The 21,954-nt window shown below is 40.1% G+C and overlaps 3 protein-coding genes across 5 annotated transcripts; 2 read left to right on the top strand and 1 right to left on the bottom strand.

Annotated features, from left to right (window-relative positions):
* The first annotated feature begins 4,581 nt into the window (after positions 1–4,581).
* On the top strand, positions 4,582–6,256 carry LOC105455488 (signal recognition particle receptor subunit beta). The gene is made up of 4 exons (XM_011698860.1): positions 4,582–4,804; positions 5,299–5,465; positions 5,555–5,694; positions 5,867–6,256. The coding sequence occupies exons 1-4, from the start codon at positions 4,708–4,710 to the stop codon at positions 6,201–6,203; spliced, it is 741 nt and encodes a 246-aa protein (XP_011697162.1). The 5' UTR covers positions 4,582–4,707; the 3' UTR covers positions 6,204–6,256.
* A 441-nt stretch (positions 6,257–6,697) lies between these two features.
* On the top strand, positions 6,698–12,801 carry LOC105455472. Of its 3 annotated transcripts, none has more exons than XM_011698839.1 (20): positions 6,698–6,997; positions 7,081–7,316; positions 7,407–7,492; positions 7,563–7,626; positions 7,722–7,854; positions 7,946–8,010; positions 8,111–8,179; positions 8,268–8,325; positions 8,423–8,560; positions 8,649–8,819; positions 8,903–9,393; positions 9,470–9,920; positions 10,026–10,372; positions 10,446–10,674; positions 10,780–10,949; positions 11,065–11,257; positions 11,544–11,757; positions 11,830–12,020; positions 12,101–12,207; positions 12,267–12,801. In XM_011698839.1, the coding sequence occupies exons 2-20, from the start codon at positions 7,167–7,169 to the stop codon at positions 12,303–12,305; spliced, it is 3,366 nt and encodes a 1,121-aa protein (XP_011697141.1). In that variant the 5' UTR covers positions 6,698–6,997; positions 7,081–7,166; the 3' UTR covers positions 12,306–12,801. The 3 variants fall into 3 exon arrangements, with proteins under 3 accessions (XP_011697141.1, XP_011697131.1, XP_011697150.1); XM_011698829.1 differs by having other exon boundaries at positions 8,268–8,331; XM_011698848.1 differs by having other exon boundaries at positions 8,268–8,331; positions 12,101–12,163; positions 12,267–12,359.
* Positions 12,802–12,882: 81 nt separating this feature from the next.
* LOC105455460 (ornithine decarboxylase antizyme 1) lies at positions 12,883–15,407 on the bottom strand (the record flags this gene model as incomplete). Its single annotated transcript, XM_011698794.1, has 4 exons — positions 12,883–14,464; positions 14,644–14,798; positions 14,895–15,144; positions 15,276–15,407. Coding segments are annotated over 3 exons (498 nt in total), but the record flags the coding sequence as incomplete, so codon positions are not given.
* Positions 15,408–21,954: the final 6,547 nt, after the last annotated feature.

Raw genomic sequence — 21,954 nt, 5'->3', positions numbered from 1 at the left:
CGACGGAGATTTACGCTCCTGATGCCTATACGGGAGAAAAGATACATACGGGGATGTTACCTTTATGATCGGTTCTGTTACAAAGTTGACTCTTTATATGCCCGTGCTTTTAGCCGCGGCTCACAAAGACGGGGTAGAGAAGAGGGACGTCTCTCAAAGGATCGCCTCTCCGGGCAGCAGTTTGATGTTCGTCGAGTGCACATTGCAGAAATCTCGCGATCCTCTCCATGACGAATAATCAGTCTCGGTATAAGAGTTTTGCTCTTCAACGGCGCGTTGAATAAAGTACGATCCAAAATGTACCATAGAAATACACGTCTTAAAATATACGATGCCTTAATTCAGTTGAAGCATCGTACAAAAAAATCACGGTTTTTTGTACAATCACGAAAAAATGATACAGATCTTACGTCCAGTGTTTGAACGTTATTAGAACGTAATTCGATAAATTTTTCATACAAATTCGAAAAAAATGTACGTTTATGTACATCTTTCTCAGAGCAACTGTTCAAGTATCATGTTTTATAAATAGAGACTTACTCTTGCCAATTTTTTATCAAGTCAAACATTATACTCGATACTTTTTCTCCACCTTGTACTCAAAGCGGGTCGGCAAGATATTCCCGCCATACCTGTCATACTTCGTATTCGTGGTCGCTTATCTGATTAACGATGTATTTTCATCTTTAACCCCGATACCTGCCTCGCTAATAGAACGAATTTTTGAGCGACAAGAATTACGGTACCGCGAGAAAATTATTAACTTCCCGCGCCTGACAGACAATATCCGTTTCTCTTTTCAACTCTAATTCACTTAGAATGCAAAAGAAAGAATTGTTATCAATACAGTTTTTATCGTTTACACTTATTATTTTCTTCAGAAGAAAACAGATGCTGTCACATGAAAAATTTGAAGATCACTGTCGCGAGATAAGTACAGCACGCGGTGCAATTACTTCCCGTCCGAAAGGGAGAGACGTGAAGATCGAAGCGTGGCCGCAATACGGCGCGCGAGAGAGAAAGAGACTCGCGTTTCGCACCCCATAATTATGCGATCCGGGGAATCCATTAGCGGTGTTAACCCCACAGGTGCGAGAGCGCGAACGTGGCCGTTCGATGTAATCGCCGCCGCGCACGGAACGTGGCCGAATCCGGCAAAAATTAATCCGATCAGATTAGCCGGACCATAGTAATTACTTGCGAAGCGTTAACGCGGCAAGTGCTCCCATCCGCTCCGAGTCGAATGGGCGGTATGTTTCATCCCCCTTTCTCACCCTCTCTTTCTCTCTTTCACTTGGATCTCGCGAGAGTCGCTAAATCGCCCGGATTAAATCGGGGGGGCCCGTCGTGCGAGAAATTACGAGGGCCAAATGCCACTTTGCTACTCTTTTAAACGACGAGGGATTCTTTCGCTATCTGCACACGATCGAAATCTTTCCAATCTCAAAGTGAATTTCGCAAGGTGAGAGAAAAAGAACGGCGCGGGATATAAATTATATATAATTATAGACGTGTACACCACGTGTTTCACAGAGGTGTTATATTTTACCCGTCATAACTTCCCGCGATATACCGATTACACACGAGCGGTACGTCCCTCCCTGCGAAAATTGATAAATTTTCTCTAATTTAGCAATTTAAAAACGCGTCGCGGAGGCTCAAGCGAACCCCGCTCTCTTTCTCGCCCGTCCTGTAAGATTTATACTTCTCCGCGAAACGGCTATCGGACGAGTCTCGTTTGGCTTATACCATAATATCAACCTGAATATATACATTCAATATCGGGCATCAATCTCGACGGCGCGACGGCAAAAAAATTATCGTATCAGCGTGCCGGATCCGAAAATATCAAGAATAAAAAGTTTGGCGATCGATCGGCTTTTTTCTTTTATCGTACGTTTTAGAACCTATAATACGGGGGAGAATATCCCTCGTGCACGAGAGAATCGAGAACGCGAGCGCGCGGAGAAATTTATGTCCGGCGACTTATTTGGCGACATTGTTTACGGGCCAGGAAGCAGAGTTTGCCCCGCGACATCGCCGCTCCCTTTTTTTGCGATATAATTGCAGATTTCTGCGCGTCCGTACGTGCGCGCAAGCGCGCGAGCGCACAGTCGGGGCGGTCCTTTTTTGCGGGTCTGCTCTCGTCCCGTCGTCGCAAGAAACTCGCGCGACCGTATTCTACCTCGGGTGTGGACTCGAAACCCGGACCCTGCGTCCGGCCCCGATGGCGCCCTTTTTTGCCCGCTCTTTATCACACCGCCCTCCTTTTTTTACCGCGGTTTCCTCCCCTGCACCTACCGCGAGATCGAGTTCCCGGCCTTTACGGTAATCCGGACCGCCGATCCGTGTCTCCATTTCTACGCTCCCTCCCGCGGAACTGCGATCGGAGAAAGTGCGAGCGCACTTCGATGCTTAATCGATCGTTTCTCCTCCTTCTGCTCTCTCTCTCTTCCCTTCGTGCCCCTCTCGTTCCAAGTGGCGGAAAGGGCAGCCGTCGCGATTCGATCGCCCGTAAATAACGTTTCGGCCGAGGATTCAGCGCCGCAATCGACACGATTATTTTTTGGGAACGCGCAAGACCCTGCCCGTACATCCCTTTGATTACACCGCCGGAATCGGGACTAAATGACGCGCGCCGGATATCGCTCCGCGTTCACGATATAAACGAGGATCAGTAACGAGGGCAGAGGACGCTCTTCTTGAACATCTCCGGAACCTATCATCTTCTCGTGCCGCGTTAAGAGAAAGAGAGGGCCCCGCGATCGTGCCACCCGATAATTGATACATGCTTAATAAGAGAAGGATCGGCGCAAGAAGCGTAATTAAGAACGTGCCGGTGAATTTATGGCGGCTCCTTGGGACGTGTTATTACATAAAAAAAAATATCTTGGCCGCGCGCTACGATGCTGTGTCGCGCTGCAGCGCGCGACATTGACAGCTTATCAGCGTTTTATGTCGATTAGAATTACTTCGTAAATGGCTTGCGCAAAAGGCTGTAGAGAATATACCAGTAAGAGAAAAAAGAATTCCATTGCAAAATTAATTAAATAATTTACGTCACTTCTTAGGACAACGACGTGGAGAGCAAGTTTTCCCATATCGGAAGCAAAGAGAAAAACTATAAAAATTATATATACAACGTGTACGAAAGAGAAGACAAGTCGGTCCTCGAGGATCTACACTGTACTTATTATAAGTACAGCGAGACAAGACTCCTCTTCTCTGCAGCCTTTTACGGTTTAAAACGCCGAGAGATAAATTGAGGAAGGTTCGACTCACCGTCGAGCGGTGATCGTGCACGTTGGAGCCTCCAGGGACAGGGATAATCGATGTGGAGAGCCGAATGTCTCGACGAGCCACAGGACGGAGGACAGGACTGACGGACAGGACGCTATCCCGAGAGAAAAGGCGTTTCGCAGCGGCGAGTCGGTTCGCGGATTGGATCCGAAATGTCCGGATGTCGGATGTGCATCTCCGCGGCCGGCGTGCAATAAATTCACGGATACGACGGACGTGACGGAGTCGACGGAGAGGCGCGCCCGCGTTGCGCCGGCCGGACCCTCTTCCTCGTTCGCCGCGCGTCCGCACGGAAACGCGAGCGCGCGCGGAGCTCGGTTTCCGCGTCCCTTCGATCGGGATGGATGCATGCGCGCGAGGGATGCCTCAGGAGGGATCTCCGTCGTGCTCGAGAAACGACACGAACGACCTGTAAAAGAGGAGAAAGATCAGACAGCGCATTCCGCGCGTGACGCCCGCGGCGAGCTATCCGTTGCGGATTTTCGCCTGCTCGCCGATATATTTATCACGAATCGTCGGTACGATCCCAGATCTTTTCGCTGCGTTTACCCGAATCAGAATGGAAATCGACATCGGCAAGTTCGATTTTCGACCTTCTTTCTCGTACCTTCTTTCTCGTACGAGAACGCGACTCTATCTTGTCGCGTCTATCAATATCGGACTCTTATCAATATTGATGCGTTATTTGCAAAATTACGACAAGCGAATTTACTCACCGGGCGAATCGCGCCATTATTGCTCGGCCGTTTCGTGGCCTCGAGTGAAAACGGAGTTGATTGGGAAATCGTGTCTAATCACGATCCCGCGATTAGTCGTTTCCTTCGTTGCACCCGCGACGCGCTTGAGATGGGTAAACAATCGCGAAACGCGAGGCTCACCTGTTGCATTGCGTGCGACGCGGACGATGCTCGTTACAGGTTAGGAAATATACTTTATTTCGACGAAAAATTTAAACGCGCGTTACGTGCGGCGAACTAGTAGCGTAAAGGCCGTAAAGTATAGCGCCATACCGCGAGTGGAGGGGAGGCGCTGCCTTAGGAGCATAATTCGGTCTAAACAGCGACATCTTTACGGAACTCGTCCAAACTTCTGTTCAAACTTCAACAAATTCCACTCGTGTATTTGTTACCATGCGATAAAATCCTTTCGAGATCTGTATTAGCAATTGATAAATTGTTGTGTCGATATAAGTCTCACGGGTAAATTTTTTCGATAAATGCGTTCACAGTTCGGCCCTCACAGATGTCGCAGTTTATAGCATCGTGAAATCAGAGGGATCCTCTCTGATTACACTTTTCTCCCGGTACTGCGGTATACACGTTCGTGTATAACCTCTGACAAGATCTGGTATGATCGGCATATGTCCACGTGAGATTGTAGGATTTGAGAAAATCACGAATCAGGATTATGAAAAAATCCATAAAATCGTTCCTGGAAGGAGATGGCAGCTCGCAGTCGCTACATCTGGCCTTACTGGCCGCTGCGTTTGCTCTTATAGTGTTAGGTAAACTGCATGTTTATTTATTAAGTGTTGAGATTATTCTGCTCTCATTCTATGAATTTATTTTATATATTCAATATGTTTTTTGGTATCTTTAAAATTACTATGACTAGTTTTTTTAACTTGTGAAAAGTATATTCTAATTTTTTTAACTTTCTTTTTTAATTTAAATGAAAACTTTTTTTAATCTAATACTTTAACTTAAATGAAAACTTTCTTTAATCTAATACTTTAACTTAAATGAAAACTTTTTTTAATCTAATACTTTAACTTAAATGAAAACTTTCTTTAGTCTAATACTTTAACTTAAATGAAAACTTTCTTTAATCTAATACTTTAACTTTAAAAATACGATTTGTCTTTCGAATAATATTAACTTGATTAATGTGTTAGGGAGGAAATTCTTTTTTAAGCTTGAATTATTTGCTTACATATGACATTACATTATTATTCTCTTACATATAATGTTGCTACTTTAATTAAATTAATTCGTACAGCTTTATTTGTATTCTGGCGTAAGAGGAAATCTGCAGGCCACAGTATTCTTTTGACGGGCCTCAGTGACGGTGGAAAAACTGTGATCTATGCGAGATTAGTAGGCTCCAAATTTGTCAAGACGTACACATCTGTTAAGGAAAATGTAGGAAACATCATGGTCAATAATGTAAGATTTAAGCAATATTTTATGATAGATTAGATCTATAATTATTAATTTATCTACCATAATTGTTCTCATAAAAAACATTTGCTTAGAGTTCCTTGAGGATAGTGGATATTCCTGGAGACGAACGACTGCGTGGCAAGTACTTTGACAAGTACAAATCATCTGTCAAAGGTCTGGTTTACGTGATCGATTCGGTGACTATTCAGAAGGAGATCAGAGATGTGGCTGAGTAAGTATAGGAATTTAAATGAAATTTAAAAAAAAATGAATTAAAATGAAATGATGTGGTTGAGTAAGTATAGGAATTTAAATGAAACCTCTTGACAGGAATATTTTGTACAAATTTAATATAAATTTCAATTAAGTTCCAAAAAATTTATTTGATTAATAATTCTCTGCAGATATCTGTACAATTTATTGTCAGATTCCGATATACAGAAGAACGTTCCCGTTCTCATATTGTGCAACAAGCAGGATCAAACTATGGCTAAGGGATGCGCGGTGATAAAAACGCTATTAGAGAAGGAGCTGAATCTGCTGCGAATGACAAAGACTAGTCAATTGGAGGCCACCGACGCGTCGTCGAACAACGTCTTCCTTGGGAAACAGGGACAGCACTTTGAATTCTCACATTTGGACTCGCGAATTGATTTTGCGGAATCGTACGTTTTTAATAAAGATCCTGAAGCGTCAGTCGACACCGAAGAGCTTGACAAGTGGTTACGCAGAATTGCATAATGCAACATACATTTAATCTTACGAAATATAAATTATTGTTTGTAATCTTGTAATTATATCGGATAATTTTTTTATATGATCTTTCGAAAAAAATCATTGCGTTATTAAAGAAACATAAATGTTGTTTATTTAAACACGGTTTATATGTATAGTCTTCATTTATTATCAATCATATTTTATTCATATCTATTCATATAAATCCGGAAATGTATGTATAATTCTTCGATGTTTTATGTTTTTCGCGTTTGCTGCGTGCGTGCGTGCGTGTGTGTAAATTGCGTCCATCATAAAATAAAATTGAAGATTCACAACGTGTTCGCAATTTTGTGCACGTAATTATAAATATAAATTCAGAGATAACTGTAGAACGTGATATGATCGACCGTTCGTGATGTAAAATATCTGCGCGAATTGTTGCTAAAAGTTGCCGCGCTCGGCACGAGGACGCGAGGATCGTATTTGCGAGCGTCGAGTGCCGTCGAGGTTTTTGCCGCCTGGTTCTCCAGCGCGGTTAGGTTACGTGTTGTTTGACTAGCTCCGTGTGAGTCGGCGGATTTTTGCCGGATGTATTGAGAAACTTGTCGCTCTTGTCCGCAAGCCGGCTGAAACGATAGGTAAGGCCAGTAGCCGGGGACACGCGACGATCTGGAATCCGGAACGGCGCCCTCCCCATCAGCGCTTCCCAATCGGCCGAATGTTCTTTTTGGAACAGACATAGCGACGTCGAGGAGCCGATAGTGGGGACCAATTCAATCCGTGTACAATCTGCATACCTTCTACGGATAATTGACATTGTAACAAGCGATTTGCAGTAATCTCTAAGTTAAAGAGGATTCATACTTTTGTTTTTGTTTATTCCTACTTTTCTAATTTCCAGTAAAATTCATCGTTTACGAGATGCGTAACAAGTCGGCTTTGATTTAATCGCACGTTTCATGCCCATGATTCTTCACGCAAGCATATATGGACAAAATGCCGAAAGTACGGATATTTTCGCGCTCCGTCTTGAACACTCGTCCGGTCAACATGACGTTGAATTTGGAGTGTACCGAGGAGCCCCTAAGCGAAGCGCAGAAGAAGCTAAGAACGAAGCTCAAAGAGGATTGTGATAGAGTAAATTACTTGTCAATATTTTACCTGTCAATCTTTTTTCTTTTTTACGTAACATGAACATGTATTATACATCGATCCTTCTGCTACCAGGTTGCAGGTATCTTGGAAGAATTGGTTAAAGACGGAGGTAAAGTGGTGTGCCAAGCGGGGAATGTCAGTGGTTATCAGTATACATTGTAGGTATCTAATCGTAGAATGAAGAAATAGTGTCAAATGTAATTATTACGTAATTTATTAATATTGCAGGCCTACACCAGCGTCAGCGCCGACGCCAGCAGTAGTTCCGAACAACGCTCAGATTTTAAATGTCGTAAGTATTTTAGTGTAAACTTTATAATGGAAAACAAATTTATATCTACATAATTTTTTGGTACAGAATCATAATGTTTTCTTTTTACTTTTTAGGCCCAATCAAACAAGAATGCAGCACCAATTAAATTGAATATTGGTAACACAAGTGGAGTAACTCAGGGGAATATCCAACTGGTAGTTGATCCGCGTATGGGAGTTATTTTGGGACCTGTTAGCAAGACTCAAGGTAATGAACTATTTGTTATTTATATTAGAATATATATCGAAAGTTACTTAAATATATTAAATATTGTGAAGTAAAATTGCCTTAAATACAGTTTCAGGTACAACTACTACAACCACATCTGCGGCTTCGACTGTGGCACAACCTCAACAAGAGAATGTACAATTCTATTTGTATTTCCTTTATTAAAAGTAGTAGATCTTTAACAATAATTACACATTAATATTTTTTTATTTTAAACGTATTAATATCTTTACAGTTTAAATACACCAGATCTGGCCGTAGGTCAAAGGTTCTTCAAGTGCAGCAACCTGATATTATAGAAGAGGTATGATTTTTACAATTAGAAGTTACAGAATTTCTGCACCAATTAATTAGTAATTAATAAATGCATATATTGTTTTTCATTCTTACAGCCTGCACCCACAGTTAGTCGCGTGAAATCAAAGCCTCCATCGACGCAGGTCACATCAAGTAAGGGTAATGTAGTATTTTTTAAATTAATTCGTAGATAGAAGGGGAAAGAAAAGGAAGCTAAGACAGAAAATTATAACTAATAAAATTAATATAGGTTCCTCAGCTACTACCTCTCAGGGTGTGTCAAATCTCAGAGTAAAGTCTATCAATAAACAGGCAGTGAATCAATCGACTGTCAAACCTACAGAACACACTAGTATAGGTGGAATAGCCATCGGCAGCAAAAATACAGGTTAAAACCGGAAGCAATGTAATATTATTTTTAGAAATGTTAATATCTTGGATAATTATTTTACTCATTACGAAATATTTTTTTATAGTAAGCGAACAGATGGACGAAGCCAAGAAGAATCAGCCTGACGGCAGAGAATTTACATTTAACAAAACAACTGGCGGCCGAACCTTCCCATCCTTGGTAGTAGTAGCACGACCAAATTTACGTATCAAAGACCTTCAGCCGCAAGTTGCACAAAAAGAAAGACAAGCATTAGGTATATTCTTTTTTTTTTTACTTTGTCAACCAACATACAAATAATGCAACATCAAATGTGTATTAATAACCGAAATCTTTTAGATGCCAAAGTTAAGAATGTTCTCATGTATTCCGCCACAAAATTCGCCGAATGGCTGATACAGCAAGGGTTAGTAAAATCGGAGCAATACTGTTTGCAGCACGGCCCAGGCTATCAGAGGCTTAAACTCAAATTAGGAATGTACAGTGATCAGGGAACGTTTCCCTACTCCGGCGGTTACGTTTGGATTTCCAGTTGTTGTCCCGACAGATTCGTCTCCGTTTTTTCCGGTTCCATTTTCCAAGGAGCCCACTACACGCCTACGGTCTTGTTAAAATTGATTTATCACTGGGCGTGTCAAACTAACGTGCAAAACGTAGTCTCCTGGGTGAAAGTTTCCAATATATACCTAAAGAACTTTTATACAAATCTACGTAGCATTTGCACAGCGGCGGTGTGGGACAAAAGTCGTAAGATGGGCGGTAAAAATTCAGTGATACAAGTCGGTGTGATTAGTTTAGGCACGACATCGCAAGACGGACATTTGCGACAGGTGAAAAATATTTTGATATTCTCATTTCTAGGATGAAAATTTAGATAATGACGAATTTTCGGCTCTCGTGGTTTAGGTGAAAGTCGAGGTTCTCGGCGTTCTAGATCCTTCCACGTTGGACATACGATTGCGCGCCTGTGAGCCGATACAGGACGGTGATAGATCGTTTAAAAGACGGTTTAACAATATTCTACACCCACTGAAAGAATGGGTCCATACAGACTCCAAAATAATGACCGACTACACTGTCGACAAGAGCACGTTGCAAGATATGGGCTATAATCACGTCACGCAGTCTGCATTTTCCGAGCAGAGCGCTAGAAGTGTCATGAGCAATTACCATATCATGGAGTATCTCAGAAAAATTGTGCCGAGAATGTTTCAGAACACATTGAGTTTGCTCAGTAGGCAAATGATACAACAGTTCTTAGATGAATTAATATGGAGGGAGATGTATGGCGCTACAGCGGAGCGTGCGTTTGACAATATTATTAAACATATTGCGGAACAAACTAGAATCGAATCCTGTGAGTGAAAAATGTCACCGATGACATGATAAGAATGTAACAATTTCTGATTGCACGCGTATTCAATCTTGGATTATCGAGTAAAAAGATTGTATATCTTTCCAGATGAATCTTTATTAGATCGCCTGTCAAAGGTCGCTGCTAATCCATTTAAAGACTGGTCTTATTCCATTCCGGTAGCTGAGTCATCCTCAAAAGATTCAGCTGATGTAGCATCATCCCAGAAAACCTCCGAGACTACTGCGACAAAAGTTGTGCGCCGAGGAAGAAAACGAATTCATCCCGTGACAACTCCGGAACACGAAGTAAAAAGAGCAGTAATTGATAAGAGTAATAAGGATGAAAATAAAAGCGAGAAAGAACAAATTCAGCTCCAAGAATTATATTATGCTACAATGGAAGGCGATAAGAACCTGATCGTAAAGGAACCTAAGATTTCTTTATATTTCAAGGTTTGTTAAAAATTTTTATATCATATTATCAGCATATTTTATTACGTCTGATATATATTTTTTTGGGGTTTAGTGCTTCCTCTGCACGACAGTAATGAGATCTAATACCGAAGTGATGGAGCATATGGTTAGTCATGTACCACCGCAAGTACCGGGTCAATTGGAATTGTCGGTATGCCGATACTGTTGCACCCCGCTTTCGTCCCAGCATCAGTTGCGTACTCATGTGTCGGAAACACACAGTAATTTCGGTCATTCCGATAGCATCATGGTAGTATGCGCTATTTGCGAGGAGAAATACGGTGAGCTAATATTTTCAAACCAATTTGCAATCCGTAATTACGAAGATAAATAAGATAAGTAAATATAACGGGAGGTAATCGAATTTGTACACGTTTCTCGTTCAGGAAAGAGCAAATCGTTAATCGATCACTTGTCGTTGATGCATTATCCTTCCGAAATGCCGTATCAGTGCGAAAGTTGCGGCTATCGTACATCCAGTCATAAAGATGTTATAGATCATTATTATAAAATCCACGAAAAGGGCGAAGGATTGCAATGTCCGTACTGTCTTAAAGTAAGAAAAGAAAAATACGGATGTAATTCTCATTGTTATATCCATAGACTTATAAGATCTCATAAGTCTATGGTTATATCAATGTGGATTAATGTGACTTTACTATTTCAAAAAGGTGATACAATTTGTGAACGAGGGCAATCCGAACGCATCCAACGTTTACGCTTACTTGTCGCATATGCAAAGGCACATCGTAAGAAGGGATCAAGGAAAAGGCAACAAATGTTCAAGATGCTGTCTCTGGTTTAACCAAAAGAGTTCCTTAGCACTGCATCAGCGGAAGTTGCACGACTACGTTTGTAATTCAAGTAAATATATATTTTATATGTATAATCAAATATATTCATATTATATTCAAATTTAAGCTATATATAAAAAAGATATTGACCTATATATTCTTACGTATATCCGCTGATGTTTGGAGCTCGTAGGATATTAGAATTTATATAGGTAAAAAATTAATCAAAATTTAAAATTTACATATGTATTTCATATCGATTGTGTCATTTGTTAATTTTTTAAAATACGATTTGATACGATTGATATTATATGAAAAAATTGCAATTTTTGTTTGCTTGCAAAATGAATATACAGAAGCGGTACCATATTCTGCCGGCAATAGTGGTATAATGGTCACGAAAGACATACTGGAGACGACACGATTTTCTGTAGATAGTCCTCAACCCGAATTACCACCAGATGAAAAAATACAAAGGTGGAATACTAGACCAATTATGGTGAACACTTCCGTCAAATATTTATCCTGCCAAGAATGTGAAGAAGATATTGACGAATATGAACATTATCCGTAAGTATATTGTCCTAAAAAGTATATTGATCTTAAAATCAGCATTCTTGAATAACGTAAATTGACACACAGAGGTGAGCAACGATGTCAACAGTGCCGTTATGTGACGTGTTGTTGGCGCGCATTCCAAGAACATCAACAACAAATTCATAATGAAAGACCGAAAACCAGTCTGATCGTGCCATCTCCTTTAGTTAATATCCCGCTAGATAAGAAACTGCAATGCTCATGTGGATACACGTCGATTGATGGCAATCGATTAGGTATATTAGTTGTGAAAAAGAATGTAATATATATTCGGTATTATATCAGTCGCTTAATTTCAAATGATTTTACGTTGCAGCGAGACACTTGATAAAGTGTAAAAAAATGTCGGCACGTTTCGTTAAAGAATCGGCATCATCTGGTATGCTCGATAGTTTAGGATTAGTTCCGAGAACCGTATCTGAGGTACGACATATTTTTGTATAATACTTTTTATTTTTCTCATTCTTTGTTTTTGATTGTAGGAATCTGATGCAAACGAGAAATCCAATCCACGCAATTAGATGCAACAAAAAACAAGAAATACCGCTTTTGTGATGAATAACATATATAAATAGACATCAAATTTTGAAAGAGATGTATAACGCATCTAACTTTTTTTTTATATACATATGAATATTAAAACATGAATTGGCGATTCTACTACATCTGAAATTTTGAATCAACGAAAAATGTAAACGACAGCATAATAGTAAACATAGTAAACATTTAACTTTTAATTTTTGTTTCGAAAGTATCAAATATATTGAATTATGTAGTTTATCTACTTAAATTAAGCAAGATCATATTGTTTTGTATATTGATGCTAATAAAATTATATATTATGCCAAATTTCAACACTTGCGGCAATATTTTTTGCACAAATGACCTATATATATTTACAATCAATTTCATTACGTTAGAAGTCGTTATACTATAGTTATATTTAATTAATAATGTTTCAATAATGCGTTTTGTGAACAGTTTTTGTATTAAATAAAAGCACTTGCGTATTCCGCATTTTATTTTTATCACTTGAGTTTATCGTTTAATTAAATAAAATTCCACAGTAGATTTGGTAAGTAAAAAGTAACAATATAGTGAGTTTTATTAAATGTTTATTTAGCAATTATATGTTTTCATGTATGAATAAGAAACGTAGCATACATATTCACTTTTGTGTATGTGTGTGTCATGTGTGTGTATGTGCGGACGTGTGTATGTGTTCATATGTATGGTCAGAGGTACGAATATATAATACTAACTGACGGGATAAAATGCACGGAATTGTTCAATTTAAAAACTTGAGGCAAATCGATAATTATTTGCGTGAAGTTAACATACAATAGTCCGTCACTCTGTACTTATCTTTATCTATATTCCTAATAAGCTATTAACATTTTTTTGTTTTTTTTTTCTGATACATTTTTCATTTTTTTTTTGCATTTTTATATTTTTTTCACGTTGTCTGTTATCAAGTCAACACTAAAGAACGCATTTATTAGCAAGATCTCTTCAATGTTAACTGATTGGGAATTACCAAATATACTATTACTTAGATATACTATCACCTAAGAATGTACTATAAAAAAAAATAAGATATAGTGCTTATACATAACGATAAATAAGATTTATAATGATTCAGTACCTTTCAATTTTAAATTCTTTGAGGAAAATATGTGTGCGAAATGTTTTTATTCCTCGTGTCCGATTATCAGCGTTATAATAATCATGATGTTTTTGATACATAGTGTCAAATTTGCAAATCTGTGCTGCTACTGATGTAGCAAGCACAGTCTTCAGTTAATTAGTAATCAATTTATTAAAATACATTTTGTTGGAAAAATCTTTTTACAAAGGTTCAGATTCTACGAAAAATCAAACTCGGACACGAAAATTTTGTTCTATTTTTACTTGATGTTTGACGCAATTTCTTTGTACTTCATGAACGGAAACATGAATTATTCACAAAACTAGTATAATAGAAAGATAATTGCACATTTCGTAAAGAATATCAGTCAATTAAGTTTACAAATGATGTCGTTTTTAGATGACAGAAACGATCATAACTTATTAAATTTTACTGGTACTTACATAACAGATATTAAAGTCTAGAATGTCTAGATTATACATATTGATAATACTTAAAAATAAGCAAATGTACTTATACATGTATTACGGAGAAAAACGCGGTGATACCCAATCTGCCACAATTAACATTGAGATATATCGATAATAAATTTTCTCTAAAATTTGACAGTTGGTCGCCGTGTTCAGTTGTTCAATACGACTACAGATTCCGTCAAATTCTTTCACGTGGGAAGCTTTGTCAGCAGTTTATATGCTCTTATAAGAGTTATTAACATTGTGTTCAAGAGAATGAATCGATATACCCATTGAAAGCCTTTTATGTACGCGTTCTACGTATTCGCGACTATAATTTTTTTTTTGTTTTCTCAAGCCTCTTCAATTTAACGCCGAGGTTTTTCTGCACTTGATATAATCGTTTCATAAATTCTTTTCGAAATTTACGACTCTCTCAATTTGCAACAAATAAGAGAACGCAAATTATATATACATAATAAAACTTAAAATATAAAAGAAAAATATATGCCGTTTCCCAGAATTGTCCAATTGTCCCTCTTTTCAAATTTTTACCTTAGACCTGATAATATGGTAGTACCTGTAATAAAAAAATATAACAAAATACAAAATTAATTATCTGAAATCATATCATCGTAAATTCATAAGAAAGCGAGGAGAAAGTGATTAGCGAACGAAAAACGAGTTGATTAAATAATCATGTAGCAAAGAAACTCGCAGAGCTGAGAAACTCAGTTATCTCTTCGCTCGAATCAATACCTGCGCGTTAAATTTGAGAGAGGCAGAACCGCTTGCCGATTACTCGATGGCATAGAGCATGTAGAGATTGCCAGCGTCACTGCCTGGCGGTACCAAGGCATGAGTTGGCGGCAGGACCGTGAAACCCAAGAACATGAAGGTACGAACCAGCATTGCTAGACCATAACAACAGAACGATTTAGACGGTGAGTCTTTCGCGTCGACGCAAAAGTCTTCAACGTTCGTGCCGAAGAACGGCAAGCGACAAGTACCTCGGTCCGATCTATCTTTGCGAAGGCAGACAATGATATTGGTGCAGCGCAGTGTTTCCTCGGCGTATTCTAGGAGAGAGACAAAGCCCTCTTTTGATCCTTCGGGCAGAAGGCAGCTTGGTACGCGAATGTATAGACAGCGGCGCCATGCTACGGTCTCCCACTCGACGGATGTACTCTCGGTCAAGTGAAGAGTGAACGTTAGACGCAATGGTTCGTTGCTTCTCACAGCTTTCAATAATTCATCCTCCTGTACGTCGGACAAAGAAAAATGCGGAGAATTAGAAATTTGGCCCTCATCCAATATTTATTTCGCAGTCGTAAGTGAGTTATCGTTTCCGAGGATCTCCTTTTAAACTTGTGAAAAGTATATGTACGTACTTGCACAATGTGGGAGCTCACAGAGAGCTGACTCTGCTTGATCCCCACGCCGCGGCTCTCTGTGTTGACTGTAGATACAGACAATGCGGCATGGGGCACATCAGGACCACCACAGAGGCCCCACGCCCAGCGTTATACAGTAGTGCTGTTGCAGCCTGGAGCCTTCCTCTAGGCTCTCGTCCATGCATTTACTAGACATTTCACTGCAATATACATTTTAATTTTTAGAAACAAAAATTCTATATAAATCTTATGTCGACAATACATTTAAAGAGAATTTATCATTTTTTTAATAAATAAACAGCGCTATCTATTTATAACTTATTGATGTTCAAGGACGTGCAAAGCATGATTGAGGATTGCGATAGAGGAAAAAAAAAGGTAAATTATTAAAATCGATAAGCAAATATTTGTTTTTTTCAGCGAATGTATGAACGTCCGACGGACGTCACGTGGCAAGGTGTTGTTCTTTAAAGAGAAGCTGACGTATTCGGAGCATAAACACATTGGGTATAGGTACTGCCAAGAATCTTGAAATTCTCGATGGAGTGCTTATGTAATTTCAGGATGCATTTTGCTCTGTGCTCCAGGCCAAGGATAATCAATCGGCTTATCGCGCGGGCTAGATATACCGCAAATCGCGGTGTATCTATAATCTTATTAAACGTTTATTAATAACAGGTGATCGAAATACGCAGCTGGCCTGTCATCGTCGGCGTGTGTCATCGATCAACACGCCGTTTTTGCCTCGAGATTGTCTCGAGAATGTGCGGATAAAAGAAACCTAGATAAGATATGTTGTCTACCTTGGCATTTTGAGTGTGGAAATTTCAGCGAGATATAGCGAACGCGGTAGGGAGTTTCCGTCGATATGACGATACGACGTCCCGTCGAGTCTCGTCTACCGCGGCCAAGCCGTTCGGGGAAAACGCGAAATCCACGGTCGAAGGGAAAATGAGCGACTACCGCACCAGGCAACCGACGTCCGCGATTTATAAGGTACACGCGTGTTATTACCGGGCCGGGTATTGTTGAGCCGCGTATTGGGCCGCGACGTCATTCAAATGGGCGCTCCGCCAAACAAATAATGCGTGTTTTGCGCGTTGCAGGCAGAGAAGGAGAGGAGAGAAAGAAACAGAGAGATGTGTGTGTGTGTGTGACCGGTCGGTTTGCTTTTGCATCTACAGCGCTTTTGGCCGGACATTCTACGCTTAATGTTCTACAGTTTTGCCTCGCAGTTTTCGCCTTGACATTAGGAAATATCAGGCTTACGTAAAACGTGTAAATGTATACCTGCAACACATTGTAAATGAGATTAAGTTATGCGACATGCGCAATTTATAAATATATTGCTACTGCGCTTGCGCGTATGTATGTATATATATATATATATATATATATATATATATATATATATGTATGTATGCGTGCGCAGCAATTAAGGCAAACAGGTTATTTAAAAGTAATAATATTAATAGGGATCTACATCTTATAACCATTACACATTAACATGTCGCCTCAAACAATGGCGTAAGAATATTTATGCGATAGCCATATCTTATGTTTTGAATAACGATAATTCGCGGTAATTTATCAGAATGAAAGAGATAGCATTTCAGTGTATCAATATTCGAGATATTTTCCTTATGTCAATATTTACAACAGCGATTGCAATCACGTGGCATATCACGCAAGATTACGATTTTAAACGAGGATTAAAAAAAAATATCGATGACAGATACTGTCCGTATTGGCAATATCAAGAAGATACAAGAAGATTTAACTAACAAACCGCGATTTCCCTATTTATCTCCGTTATATAATTAGCGCTGTGAGACTTATAAACGACAAAAATCGAGTGCGTTCCAGCAGCGATATCGTGCATGATCTCCGATTAAAAAAAATTACGTAACAAGTAAATTTTATAGAGCCGTCCATTATAATTAGTAATCAAGCGTATACATTGAGGTCTCTAGCGGAAATCGGAGATATGATTAGAAGCCATTTCCAAGTTCAAATGTTATCGATGTACGCGGAACGTGACAATAGGTCATCTATTTACGTTTAAACGGTTTAATATATCGGAGATAATATTCATCGTTCGCTCTGCGATATGTGAGATTGTGATAAAAGAACATGCCTACTCGATTTCTTCGATATCTAATTCGAGAGAAAAGAAACGACATACGTTCATATTTCGCGTGCATGAAATCGTGCACGATGACGAAATCAAACTAATTCCAGAATAATTTTTTCGCCTTCGTGCCCCGCGGATATACTTCGTGCAGCAACGCGACCTTGCGCGTTCCTGCACGAGCTCGCGTTTTATTAATCGTTCTGGAAGTTTCTCGGAACCGATTGGCAAATTTAATTAGAGGCGTACACGCCTCCAGCTTATCATCCAATTGTACTCTTCCACGGGACAAAGTGTCTTCGACTGTTACTCGCAGTCAGCCGTTTAGCGTAGCGACTCATCTTAAAGCGGATACGTCGCACGAAGAAACGTTACAATGCGTATTAATCAAAAAGGTCTGCATCCGTTGTTTTAAACTGATTAACTTGAAAAAGTGGACTTTAGAAGCGGAGATTCTCGTCCAAGAATTGGTCACTGATAATGAGATTACAACATCAAAAGTAATCATCGCGTTTATTTCAACGAGTAATAAATTAAAATCTATTTGCAATATAATATAAAATAAAAGACCCGAAAATAATATGGATGCGAATATTTCAAAGTTTATATGGCATCATTGTTTGTTAATTAAATATGTATGTGTTATTGCACGAGAAATGACTCATTCCTTAATTACGGTCTAATTGTCTTATTTGCTGTCTATTCGGATTATGTAAACTGTAAAGAAATACTGTAATGAAATAAATATATATGGTAAGATATATGGTAATTGACGTTGACATAATTGCGCAAAAGCTGTTAACACTCTACGATTATCAAGAAATAAATTTTCCTTATCACGTAGAGTTGAGAGCGATGATAATGCAGCCGAAAATAGATTACGATACTTCGAGTACAAAGTACGATTATAAATTATCTGTATTAAAAACACAAAATGTAACGAATATCACGAAAGAATCTTCCAAATTTTTAAAATCGTTAAATAATTTCTCAATAAGGACGAAAAATAAGTATGGCGTAATCGAATATGCGGATTTAGTAATTTCGTTTATTTATTTTATTTTTTTAAAGAAATTTTTTTTTTTAATTATTGAAGCCTTTTAAGAAGGGCATAAATGCGCGAGCTTCATGATGCGGAATATCTAATAATAATTCTTTTTATCAAGTAAGCAAAATGTAGGAAGTTGCGAGATAGAACTTTATCCATTGTTCGCATATGACGGGGTGTCGCGATACGACGGATATGATTTCGTAGTGAGAATCACGTGCGCGTTATTTATCGCCTTCGAGAAATACGCTCGAGCGAACGCGACTCGTCGCGCGTTCCTCTCTTTACTCGTTTCAGTATCGTCGGATTTAGGACAATCGTCAATAAATTCGAAGCAGCTGACGGAAATCACGTTTCGCTCGCGGAAGATGTAACCGTGAGATAAAGCGGCACATTGCTGGGTCGCATATCGATTGGCACCGGAGGCACGAGGCAAACGTGACGTTGTAAAAGAAAGCACAAAGCCAATGTCGCTGCTCTAACGGCGCATTGCCCGTTTCACGCAAAGTGAACACACGATCGCGTAAACCGCTAAGGGAGTGTGAATCACAGATATATCGATCATCCTCGTTATTTTCCTCATTAACGATATCTATAGAGCTCTCTTATCTCACACAATAAAAACCTTTTTTTTTTTTACAAGTAATTGTGAACGTTCTTATCCTTCTTTTAAAATTTTCCCGATACTTCCTGCATTTTACATAGTAAGTCGAATATCACACTCTCGAATATCCGCTACACGTACGAAATATTCGCTCTTCTGGCTAAAGGAGCACGAGTAAAACTGTTGGAAAAATTCAGAATGCAGACCGCGTACATCTGTTTTTTCCACGAGAGCATTCGAAGAAATCGTTACATCACGCCTAATCATCGTTGCTAAACTATTACGTCGGAGCTAATTATTACACAACTAACATGTGAGCTCTGCTGTAACAAAGAGCAGATGGTAAGTGAGGTGACACATACGGTCTATATAAGAATGTTCCTATATAGTTTGTAATTAAATTATCATATATACGGTGTACAATTCATAAATCACAGTGCATATATTTGAATTAAGAAGTATACACGCGAATGATTCAAGCAATTACGTTTCGAAAATTGTAAATAATGAGATTAATGAGACTGCAAATCTAAACGTGTTTTACGTCAATACATTTCATTCATTTCTCTTAAAAGAAAAAAGTTTCAGATTGCCGATTAGATAGTTGATAAAGTGAAGCAAACGACGCGAAATGTTGCCTGTACTCTTTGTTTACGGACTTTGTTTCATCACTTTTGAGGATGATGCGTATCTCGCATTTGGCTGCGCGATTTCGAAGCCGATTAAATGCCGTCTGATAATGGAAACAGTGACGAGATCCGTAAAATTAATCGCGAGGAAACATTACCGACGGAAAGTTTCTATACGTTTCTGGTCAGCCGTTTTCACGTTAAATTTAATCAAAAAACCGCCCGTTAGGTCATCGGTGTTCGAAATATGGAAAGTTCCACGATTGTGCGTCGATTGACCAAACGGTACGCTCGGTGTGACACACACGCTTTTATTCAGATAAGCTGTTTTAGAATCAACAGGATTGTTTCTAGATTAGATAGCTAGAGCATTTCGAAGCGATATCTTTAACAATCTGATATAGATCAATAAAGAAAAAGGTGATGCGTGTAGGGTGACGTGTGTGGCTCCGTGGGAGAATGTCGACTCGTAGGATATAGTTTCATGTCTAAAAGTTTTAATTCCGATCTAGAGCCTCGTGCGAGCCGACGATTCTAGAAATCGTTCCGAGATCGATGGAACGTCTTGGACGGAGAATTTAACAAATCGCCATTCGATGGAACGTCTTGGACGAAGAATATAACAAATCGCATTCGAACAATTCGGCCAATTGGTCAATGCGATCGGTCAATAATTTCTCCGTCCGCGATCTCGGGAGCGATTTCTAGCATTGTCGACAGAAGGTTTTATTATTCTAAGATTGTTCTATTGGCCTAAGGCTTTATTTCATTTATCATCACAAGATTGTCTTAAGTAATCTTGAGATTCAGCCAATGAAATAATTACTGGCTCGAGATCTTGATAAGATCTTAAATCGGATACGGACTAAGCACCCCGTCCGTAGTCTGAAAATCCCGGATTAAATCCCGCTCCCTGTCCCACGTATATGCCCTGGTTTTACACGAGGCTGCCCGGAGAGTTGAAGGTCGCGAGCGAAGGAGGGTGAGGTGAGAGATGGTCGGCTCGTTCCGGGAATCTATATTTCGAGAGTTTCGCACGACTGTCGCAAACCGATATGTACGTACATTTTCTATTGACACCACGTGTCGACATCGATAGTCAGGAGTTTTCATTTTCCCCTTGTGAGCGCGATTGCAAAATATTTAGACGGGACGTGACGTCGGTTTGAAGAGGATCGGTTTCGGGCAGGCGTTTACGCGTCGTGCCGTTAAAAAACCAGGCAGGTATGGTCAGCCGATCGTCTAACGGAACAGCTGATGAGGCAACGCCGCTGAGCCTGGCTGACAAGTGAGTACCGTAAATACGCGGAATAGATTTTTTAGACGAGTTCGCTTCGCGGTCACGTGGCCGATCGTCGATCGCGTCTCGAGAGACGTCCCGTCACGGCACGGACGGGCTCGAATAACGATCTCGCGTCATATCATCCAGCCGCATTCTTTCCAGCGAACTCGATAACATCGGCGATCGTGGCCGACAATGCCACGCACAGGCAGTCTCGTATTTCGATCCGCCTGACAAAGAGAAACGCAATGACGACGACGATTACACGGCGCGGGAGCGGACAGTTTACAAACAGGGGGTGAGCGGGAGGTGATGAGCGAGGATGACAAAAAGGGGCTTGACGGAAGGGAACGGGAGAGAAAAAAAAATTAAAAAAACACGGGATCAGGACACGATGGTTGCAAGATGGCGACTCGCAGGGAAGGCGAGGGCAAAAATGGCGCAGTTACGTGTACTCCGCGCTCGACGGGGCTACTCACCAATTACTGGAAATTAAACTCGGCATTATCGGCTTTTTACTACTTTCACTATTACTTAACGACAGACTGGAGTTAATACTCATACTTCTTTCTTCGTAAAATTTTGGCGGCTTTAAGTGCACTGCTCCAACGCGAAAATGTTCGCTGGAGTAGCGATCGGCGGCGACGGGAACTGATTGCGGCGGCTTTCGGTCAACACCCAGGGCGCACGAGACCGACGACTTTCACCCGACAATGTACGAGGCGACACTGGCCAACGGTGGCCGGGGGAGTCGCGGTACTCGCGGACGACTTCACACGGCGTACAGCGCTCTAACCACGTGACGTCAGGCCAGACAGCCCACGAATCAACGCGCAATGAACTCCCACGTGCGCGCACATGCGCCACTCTCGCCTCGCTGGCCCTTCGGACGCTGGAAATGTTCGAAAAACGAGCGCTTTAAACTTTAAAGTCTCCGGATTTACCGAGATTTGGATCCAAACATCTATACTCACCCCCCTCC

This window comes from Wasmannia auropunctata, unplaced genomic scaffold (genome assembly GCF_000956235.1).
Source record: "Wasmannia auropunctata unplaced genomic scaffold, wasmannia.A_1.0 LD336106.1, whole genome shotgun sequence".
In the NCBI taxonomy this organism is placed as follows: domain Eukaryota; kingdom Metazoa; phylum Arthropoda; class Insecta; order Hymenoptera; family Formicidae; genus Wasmannia; species Wasmannia auropunctata.
This window is presented reverse-complemented; position numbering and strand designations above follow the sequence as displayed.

Coding starts and splice junctions, on each gene's coding strand:
- LOC105455488 (XM_011698860.1), top strand. CDS start 4,708: ATGAAAAAATCCATAAAATCGTTCCTGGAAGGAGATGGCAGCTCGCAG. Junction 5,466..5,554: donor GAAACATCATGGTCAATAAT/GTAAGATTTAAG, acceptor ACATTTGCTTAG/AGTTCCTTGAGGATAGTGGA. Junction 5,695..5,866: donor GAGATCAGAGATGTGGCTGA/GTAAGTATAGGA, acceptor AATTCTCTGCAG/ATATCTGTACAATTTATTGT.
- LOC105455472 (XM_011698829.1), top strand. CDS start 7,167: ATGGACAAAATGCCGAAAGTACGGATATTTTCGCGCTCCGTCTTGAAC. Junction 8,180..8,267: donor AACCTGATATTATAGAAGAG/GTATGATTTTTA, acceptor TCATTCTTACAG/CCTGCACCCACAGTTAGTCG. Junction 10,373..10,445: donor AGATTTCTTTATATTTCAAG/GTTTGTTAAAAA, acceptor TTTGGGGTTTAG/TGCTTCCTCTGCACGACAGT.